Source organism: Bactrocera latifrons, unplaced genomic scaffold (assembly GCF_001853355.1).
Source record: "Bactrocera latifrons isolate USDA-ARS-PBARC rearing strain unplaced genomic scaffold, ASM185335v1 scaffold_379, whole genome shotgun sequence".
NCBI lineage: Eukaryota > Metazoa > Arthropoda > Insecta > Diptera > Tephritidae > Bactrocera > Bactrocera latifrons.
The window spans coordinates 180,538-190,598 of record NW_017537022.1 but is presented as its reverse complement, the minus strand read 5'-3'; the positions used below and the strand labels follow the sequence as shown (position 1 = coordinate 190,598).

The 10,061-nt window shown below is 37.9% G+C and overlaps 1 protein-coding gene across 2 annotated transcripts; it reads right to left on the bottom strand.

Moving 5' to 3' along the window:
• Positions 1–4,348: 4,348 nt before the first annotated feature.
• On the bottom strand, positions 4,349–8,210 carry LOC108972098 (fat-body protein 1-like). 2 transcript variants are annotated; one of them, XM_018938564.1, is made up of 4 exons: positions 8,004–8,210; positions 7,784–7,926; positions 6,572–7,718; positions 4,349–6,478 (listed from the first exon to the last, which is right to left on the bottom strand). In XM_018938564.1, exons 1-4 carry the CDS (start codon positions 8,113–8,115, stop codon positions 4,518–4,520), a joined length of 3,363 nt encoding a protein of 1,120 aa, XP_018794109.1. In that variant the 5' UTR covers positions 8,116–8,210; the 3' UTR covers positions 4,349–4,517. The 2 variants fall into 2 exon arrangements, with proteins under 2 accessions (XP_018794109.1, XP_018794108.1); XM_018938563.1 differs by having other exon boundaries at positions 4,349–7,718.
• Positions 8,211–10,061: the final 1,851 nt, after the last annotated feature.

Genomic DNA, 10,061 nt, shown 5'->3' with positions numbered 1-10,061 from the left:
AAAAATAATATTATACGTAATCCAAAATTGTTCTATGGTTTCGTCAACTCCAAACGCAGGATTTCTAATTATCCATCTGCTATGAAATATAAGTCTACATAGTATGTCCAGTGACCATTTCTAATATGTTCGCTGAATTCTTTAGGTCCAATTACTCTCAAAAATCTCCAAAWGATGTTCCGAATCAGCACAAGCTATGTCCGATTTCTGTCATTAATGCACCTACTATTTCCGAAGCATACGTCTTATATAAGTTAAATATATTACAACACAATTACAATTACGGCCCAGATATGATTCCCTCATGCCTTCTTAAGAAATGTGCCAAATATATATACCAACCCCTAACAAAACTATTTAATTCATCTCTTATGCAAGGCTTTTATCCATCCACATGGAAAAAGTCATTTATAATTCCTTTGCATAAGAGTGGATTTAGATCATCTATTGAAAACTATAGGGGAATAGCAAAGTTGTCTGCAATACCTAAACTTTTTGTAGCAATTATAACAGACGACATAACTTTCCGGATCTCTCCACTAATTTCTTGTCCTCAGCACGGTTTTCGTAAAGAGAAATCTACAATAACTAATTTTCTTGAGTTTGTATCACATGTATCAACGGGCTTTAGGAAGAATAAGAATACTATATACACAGATTTTAGTAAAGCTTTCGACAAAGTATCCCATCAATTCTTTTGAATAAACTTGATCTTCTTGGTTTTCAACCAATATTCTAAAATGGGTTGCTTCTTAGTAATAGAATTCAACAAATCATATTTAACGATACTCTTTCCGACATAATCAATGTTCCTTCAGGCGTTCCTCAAGGTAGCCATCTTGGTCCAATTCTGTTTTTTTTATTTATTAATGACATATCATCTGTAGTTAAGTTTTCAAAATTTTTATTATGTGCTGACGATGTAAAACTTTAAAAAAAAATATACATACTTCAAACAGCGAAAGATGTTAGTTCCAATCAGACTTAAACAACCTAGTTTCTTGGAGTGATAGAAATGACATACCATTGAACCTTAAAAAATGAAGAACGATGTGCTTTTAGCGTGGAGTTGTATACCCTACTTCATACGCAATACAAAACTATAGGTTGGAGCAAGTATGCAGTTTTGTTGATCTAGGAGTAACTCAAAAGTTTATCTTCACGCATCTTCCACGGTTTTTAAAGCTAAAGGCGCTCTTAGTTTTGTTAAACGTTGGTATAAAGAATTTAGAGATCCGCTTACCACGAAAATTCTTTTTACATCTCTGGTGAGGCCTATATTAGAGTATGCTTCCGTGGTATGGAACCCTTGTTATCTAGATCATTCTGAGAAAATCGAGTCCGTTCGAAAATAATTTTTATACTCTCGCAACAAAGTTGCTAAAGAGAGTATTATAGTTTTGTTCACATAACGGTTGTTTGTAAGTCCTAAAACTAAAAGAGTCAGATATAGGGTTATATATACCAAAGTGATCAGGGTGACGAGTAGAGTTGAAATCCGGATGGCTGTCTGTCCGTCTGTCCGTCCGTCCGTGCAAGCTGTAACTTGAGTAAAAATTGAGATATCATGATGAAACTTGGTACACGTATTTCTTGGCTCCATAAGAAGGTTAAGTTCGAAGATGGGCAAAATAGGCCCACTGCCATGCCCACAAAATGGCGGAAACCGAAAACCTATAAAGTGTCATAACTAAGCCATAAATAAAGATATTAAAATGAAATTTGGCACAAAGGATCGCATTAGGGAGGGGCATATTTAGACGTAATTTTTTTGGAAAAGTGGGCGTGGCCCCGACCCCTACTAACTTTTTTGTACATATCTACTACTATAGCTATGTCAACCAAACTGTATAGAGTCGTTTCTTTTATTCATTTCCATATACAGTTCAAAAATGGAAGAAGTCGGACAATAACCTCGCCCACCTCCCATACAAAGGTTATGTTGAAAATCACTAAAAGTGCGTTAACCGACTAACAAAAAACGTCAGAAACACTAACTTTTACGGAAGAAATGTCAGAAGGAAGCTGCATCCAGGCTTTTTTTTTTTAAATTGAAAATGGGCGTGGCGTCACCCACTTATGGACCAAAACCCATATCTCAGGAAGTACTCAACTGATTTCAATGAAATTCGGTATATAATATTTTCTTAACACCGTGATGACATGTACCAAATATGGGTAAAATCGGTTCACAACCACGCTTGAAATCTCGATTATCACTTTATCATGCGAGAGTATAAAATGTTCGGTGACACCCGAACTTAGCCCTTCCTTACTTGTTACTTTTTGCCTTAAATCATTTGCATTGGGATTCTAGTTTAATTCTTCCCCCTTACACTAACCGTTTAAAACTTATAAATCTCCCGACACTCGCTAGTCGTAGGGAGATGCTTGGTTTAATATTTCTGGTAAAACTCATGAATGGGTCAGTCTGTAGCCTATCTCTTTTATTTGATATTAATTTTAACGTTCCTGCTCGCTCTACAAGGCAATTTAGACCCTTACTTTTAAAATTTTCCAGAACAAATTTTGAGCTAAACGAACCATCCCGCCGCATATGTCATGATTTCAATTCTCATTCCAGCACATTTGATCTAACAGACTCACTCTTTACCATTAAAAAAAAAAATTATTTTATCTATCTTAACATTTAAAAATTATAAACTTTAATCTAATTCTTAATGGCTGTTGAAATTTTTGTTTCTGTAGCTCTCTTGCCTTTTATGACTCGGCTTTCTTTCCACACAAACATTGTTAACCGTCGTACAATGACACCTAAGGAATGGGGAAATACCTTCAAGTTTTATGGAGTCCAAGGTAAGTTTTCACCCGATTTTATTCATTCAACACACAAAGATGCACCGTTATTAGAAAAACTGGCTACCCACATTTTGTTAAAACAACTCACCATTTGCCAACAGATGTGGTATAAAGTTAAGTGGAAGTTCAAAAATCTTTCTATTGGATATATGACAGCTAGAGAAGCTATTGATCCAATTCAATCAAATGACGACATTTTCAATAAAAAATTCGCAATTGAACTTCTACCGACGGTGTGAAATCGGACAATAACCACACCTACTTTCCATATAGCACAATTTTAATTTCCACTTCATTCGTCATTCAGTTTCCAGTGCACAAATCAAAAATCAATTCATACAACAGTATAAAATCGTTTATATCCAACAAAACCTGTTCAAAGGTACCGAATATTTAAACCCCGGTAGCTATAGTTGACTTTTGATGGAAAATTTAGGTCAATGTGTGATATATATAACTGAAATTAAGGGGTAATCCTTTTCTTATAATGGTATGTCTGTATATCAAAAATGGGTTGAATATAATATAAATTTTTTCGAACTTTGGTGTGGCTTTGGACCGAATCTCGGCCAATATGTGAGTTATGCAAATGAAAATAAAAGAACGTGTTTTACTCATAACAGTGCATCTTTCTGCCTAAACTACTTGTAGATAAATTTAACAAAAACTTGAACTAGCTCCTATATAACTAACATCAGGATTTTCGAACATCCGGTTGACTTTACTCTATATGATTAGTTTTACACCTCAAAGTATTTTCCTGGTTTTGATTATTGCAAGTTGCAACAGTATAAAATGTTCGGTTGCACCCGAACTTAGCCCTTCCCTATTTGTCATCTTATTTAGTGCTTAGTTATGGCACTTTATACATTTTCGATTAATCCATATACCAACTCGTCCTTACTTTTCGTTTCCGTTTTGTTGTTGTATGAATAAATTGATTTCAACTATTTGATATAAAATAAATGTGTAGAAACGAATTAGTGAAATATTAATGAAACAAAAGTTAAAATATAAGCATAAAATTCATTACAAATTGAAGAAATACTTTAAATATTTAAAACTTCTTTTTTTTTTAATTAAACTATATATATTTTTTTAAACCTGGAGAACCTCCTCTATCCGCACATACCCATTTTAACCCCAAAGTCGGGGGATGCCGCCCTCGAATTTACCCCCATTTTTAACCAAATTTCGTGCTTAATATCATCTTGCACTCCTAGGTTACGGCGAAATCTGGAAACATGATCGACTACTTCGCATATAACACAATTGTAAATTGCCTCTGATTCTTTCACTTAAGAGTCAAGTGGCACTGTCGTAAATATTGTCGAAATCAGACCATAATTGTTCAAGATTCCAAATGCTGCCCTTAGCCGCTGTATAAACTGTTTGGTTCTACCCGAACTTCACCATTCATTACTTATTTGAATTAACTTATTGAATATTTGAACAAAAACAAAAATAAATAAAAATATTTTGTATAAGGTTTCTAAATTTTCCAATAATGCTCATATAAACGCTGAACTATTTCTTTCTGTCTTTAAAAGCTTTATTTATCGAATATAAAGTATTTTACATATCAGTATTAACGAAAAGAAATTGTGTTTTTAGCAGAAATACAATACAAAATTCAAAGTGAGAGTAATCAAAGTTAAAACCTGTTCATATAAGTGTTACAGCTTCGGCTAATGCAACTAGCAGCCAGTGTCTAAAGCACTGCGGCGACTGTCATATTGGATAACAGTTTCCACCAACTGAATGTTGGGCACATCCAAATGTTGTCCGTCAACAATTTGCCTATCTAGCGGGTAATTCAGCGGCAATTGGTCCACACCGACAGCAGCGATTCCCAAACCACTGATTTGCCGTGCCTCAACATGCAACAATTCAGCTTGCTGGTTTAGTGGGGTCACTACAACCATAATCTGTACAGGCAAACCTCCATTAGCAGAGCCACGTGGTAATAAAAGATTTCTTGGGAGCTGGCGAGTAACACCCGATTGTACATTGATTTGTCCAGTCATTATCTGATGGTAGATTTGGCTAATGGTACAGACTTCGCTGTTGTATCCATTGAATTGGCGTGAATTGCGTTCGATATTGTTAACACCTGCCTGCAATTGTTGCACATAAGTATCGATGAGAACGAAGTTCTTGCGATTTTGTGCCAAAGATACACGACGTCCAGTAGAATCGACTTGAGGTGCGAGCAAAACACGTATGGCAACTTCTTGTTGATGTTGAGATTCAATGTCCAAAGAGATGGTGAATGGTTGATAATTTAAACGCTGTTGGCGAGCCACCACTTTTTGGCCAAGTTGTTGCAGATTGTTGGCGTTCGACTGCAAAAGCTGCTGATCGATCATATTGACAAGATCTACGTCCACAACCTCAGTATAGGTGACCAAAGGATCGATTTGAACATTTTGAACTTTAATGTCGCCATTGCCGCTCAGTTGGCTGCTGGTGTATGGTTGCAATTTCTGACGGTAATCATCGATCAGTTGGGCCAATGATAAAATGGTTTGTTGAGTTACTGGACTGCGTAAAGAGCCGAATAATAAAACAAGCGGAGTCACCTCATTCACTTGACCAACTTGATTTCCAACAATGCGTTGTATTTGTTGTTGCAATTCTTGTAAAGTGCGCTTCACATCGATCGATAGTTGTTGTTGTTGTTCGAGTACAATTCTACCGCCTATAATATCTGCGACAATATGCAGCGTTCGTTCGCTTCCTTCGCTAATACCAGCCTCTTCACGAATTTGTTCAACAAGTGCACGGATTTGTTGAATTATTTGATCTACTTCCTGTTGCACATGCTGAATATGTTGTTGCTGGTAAATACTTCCTTCAAGGGTTTCCACAATGCGCTGAATATTCAATCTGGCAGCCAATTCTTGTATACTTTGCAAAAGTATTTCACCGCGTCGAATATAGCTTACCTGCTGAGTGGGGTCAATACTACGAATAATACCCTCATGTAATCCTTCCAGCTCACGATATTGTTCGGCATTGCGATAACTAACTCGTTTACCTTCATCGCTGTTATAACGTTTGCCACTTTGCCCACGATTGTGTGTGTCACGAACTACACGATCAATCACCACTACGTCATCTCCAACATTGGTGTTAACCACTTCTTGCGGTCCATAGGGGAACACACGATAGGTCTGCTGCTGTTGTTGACCTTGATATTGGTCTTGTTGTTGAATTCTTGGTTCATATTGGTATTCGTAGTTTTTGTAATTATATTGTTGGCGACCGTATGGATTATAATAAGACGAGCTATATACTGGATGATTGTAACTGTACTTTGCTCCTTGATTTGGTTGACCACCATAATAATATTGTTGATCTTCGTAACCATATTGAGATCCCTGATACGGCTGTCGACCATATGGTATACCATAGTACGAACCATATTGAGATCCTTTTTGCTGTTCACCATATGAGTTGTAACCATATCCCCGGTTCTGTTGATGACCGTAGGAGTATTCGTTGTCTTTGTATCCATACTGTGATCCGTGATTTTGTTGACCATATGAGTTGTAACCATATTGAGATCCCCGATTCTGTTGACGACCGTAGGAGTATTCGTTGTCTTTGTATCCATACTGGGATCCGTGATTTTGTTGACCATATGAGTTGTAACCATATCCCCGGTTCTGTTGATGACCGTAGGAGTATTCGTTGTCTTTGTATCCATACTGGGATCCGTGATTTTGTTGACCATATGAGTTGTAACCATATTGGGATCCCTGATTCTGTTGACGACCATAGGAGTATTGATTGTCATCGTATCCATACTGTGATCCGTGATTCTGTTGATCATAATGGGATCCCTGATTCTGTTGACGAGCATAGTAGTATTCTTTGCCTTTGTAGCCATATAGAGGTCCCTGTTTCTGTTGACGCCCGTAGGAATAATCGTTTCCCTTGTAATTATATTGACCTGCTTGGTTTTGTTGACGATCGTAAGAATATTCCGGACCTGTGTACCCATATTGCTGTGATTTGTATTGATGACGAGCATATTCTTGGTCGTTGTAACCGTATTGGTTTTGCTGACCGTAGAAAGGATTGACATATGCAGAATATCCACCGTTATCCACACGACGCCGACGTCCAACAAACGATAGACGCGGACTGCCTACATCAACTTGGGGTAATCCATTAGAACCGATTGCATATTGCTGACCTCCCTCTACACCTTCAGTTACAGCTTGCACCAGTTGATCAATAACAATATTGTTCCATGCAACATTCAGATCGACATCGTTTGTTAAATCAGTACCGTCTCTTCCCTCCACTGGCACAACAATTTTTTCTTGTATATAACTGCCTTCTACAACGTATTCACCACCGTTTTCTTTACTGTTAACAGGAGCAATTCCGAACCGGCCGAAACCATACCTATGTGCGCTATATCTCTGTTGCAATGGATTGTAGTTACCGTAGTTGCCTAATTGAAACAATGAACCAATTCTGCGCAGACCGAAGATGTCGAAAATACTTGATTTCACATTCGCCCGGGCTTCTTGTGAAATCAAACCACTATAATCAATATTTTGCGCATAGTTGAGTACATAGTTGTCATAATATAACTGCGGTAATATCTCATTCACTGGTGGTAACACTAGATCCTGAGTATCTGGACGGTCACGTATTGCCAGCGAGAGGGCATCCACGAACATAACAGGGTTGAAGTAAAGACGCGCATAAACCACATTTCTTTGGAAAACGTTGAAGTCACGGGCGAGCACAAAGAATCGTTGAAGTCCAACTAATTGGCGTATATTTGAGATATCTACTGGATTGTAGACGCCGTTACGACCGATAACCTCCCGATTTTCGGCCTGCTGTAAGAACTGCTGCAAAATTTCATCGCTTGACTAAATAAAACAAGTTTTTATTAACCTGATGCATTCTGAAAATCGGAAGTCAATTAGAAGCTCACCAACAAATACATATTGGGATCCGTAACAAGTTCCTGACCAAGTTGGACGAGCTGATTATTAACCAAGGGCTTCTGTACTTGGAGTAGTACATCGAGTAGAAATTCTTGATGCTGACGCTGATCCGTGCCCACAGAAGTATAACCTTGATCCGGGTGCACAGATAATATAATATTATATTAACCAAATATTTCGAAAGTAATTTCGCCTTGAGTAACTCACCCTTTTGTCCAGTGCGTACATTATTTAGGTGTAAGAGTTTCTGCGCCAAACCGTAGTGTCCTGCTGTGGCGCAGCAGACAAGGCAGCTTAATAGAAGTACGAACGTCCTCATGTCGAATATTCACAAATACTCTCGCCAAGTAGTTGAATGAAAATGTATCCGCTGGACTCTACCAATCAATGTCGGTAGACAACTGTGTTAGACTCCAGCCAAGTATCGGCTTATATAGCGACAGGCCACGCTTTATCAATGGCTTGGTCCATTTCATTATCTCAATACAGTAAACTTGCGATACTTTTTTGGTAATTAATGCCATTGTTTTCAATTCGTTTAACCCTCGAATCACTTACAAGTGCAAATCAATGAACTTTTTACAGGCGGTCGGTCTTATCGCTATGAAACGAAATGCATTTGTCCAATTCGCGGTTGTGGGTATGCATGTATGTTTGCAAATTTGCACATATGAAGGTGACATTATCACCAATAGACATGTATAACCTGTGAAGACGTGCGTGACTGACGTCCTTTATGGTTCATATTAACATTAAGACTCAATTGCTATTTTTGAATTGTAGCCTATGTATGTGAGATGTCGCATCATCTGTTTGCACTGTAGTATTAATAAAGCGGTCTTTGGCTTCCCAGATGCTTAGCAACGGTTGATTTCGGACCTGCACTTTGAACATGTAATTAACAATAAGTTGTGAGGACACAACTCGATGACAGAAAGTGGAGAGAAGTTTTCCAAGGAAGATTCGATCCTTGGTGACACTTTGAGCACAGAAGTTCATCTGTCATTGATGCGTATTGGATCTCTTGATTAAAAATAAATATCCAGAAAAATTTATCAATGCAAGTGGTTTTATACAAATCTTCTGGTTGTCTTCAAATTCTGACCTTCGGTGTAGTATTACATTTTATTAGTAGATATGTAATTTTTTTTTTTTATTTAGTCACTAAGCAAATGGGCTCGAAGTGATGCAGAAAAGTCAGCAACCTTCGCTGCTCATCTAAGAAATGTCTTCCAGCCAAACCCAGAAACTAATGACTTTACACTTCCAACCGTACCCTCCTTGATGGAATCTGAGCCAGTGAAATTCGCACCTGAAGAGATATCAGAAATAATTATGGAGAAATTGAAACCAAGAAAAGCTCCTGGGCACGACTTAATTACTCCAAAAATGATTATTGAGCTACCAAATTGTGCTATAACCTGTATCTGTATGTTTTTCAATGCAATCACAAAACAAGCTCACTTTCCTCAACAATGGAAAAAGTCAACTATAGTGATGATACCTAAGCCTGGAAAGGACAAAACGCAGCCATCCTCCTATAGGCCCATCAGCTTGTTATCCTGCATGTCGAAATTATTTGAAAGACTTCTTATGCTCTGCATTAAGCCACATCTTCAAACCGACAACATAATACCATCTTACCAATTTGGCTTCAGGGAAAAGCATGGAACGATCGAGCAAGTACATAGAATCACATCTGAAATTCGCACAGCTTTTGAAAAACGGAAATATTGCTCTGCAATATTTCTTGATGTCGCGCAGGCTTTTGATCGAGTATGGTTAGATGGTCTTATGTACAAAATAAAAACGCTACTCCCGCAAAACACCCATGAACTGTTTAAGTCCTATATTTATGATCGAAATTTTGTAGTTCGATGTAACAACACTACATCAGAAGCCCAAAGGAATGAAGCTGGTGTACCACAAGGCAGTGTTCTTGGTCCAATGTTATATGTTTTATACACTTCAGATATCCCGGTAAACGACCGCTTGACTATGTCTACTTTTGCCGATGACACTGCAATACTCAGCCGCTCCAAGTGCCCAATTCATGCAAATGCGAGCAAAAATGTAAGCACGTTACATTTACCCTAAACAAGAGCAGCTGTTCGCCTTTGACACTGAACAACGTACAAATACCACAAAGCAACCATGTTACTTACCTAGGGGTCCATCTGGCTAGGCGACTCACTTGGCGAAAGCACATAGAGGCTAAAAGGACTTACCTTAAGTTAAAGGCAGGTTCTTTGCACTGGCTTATTA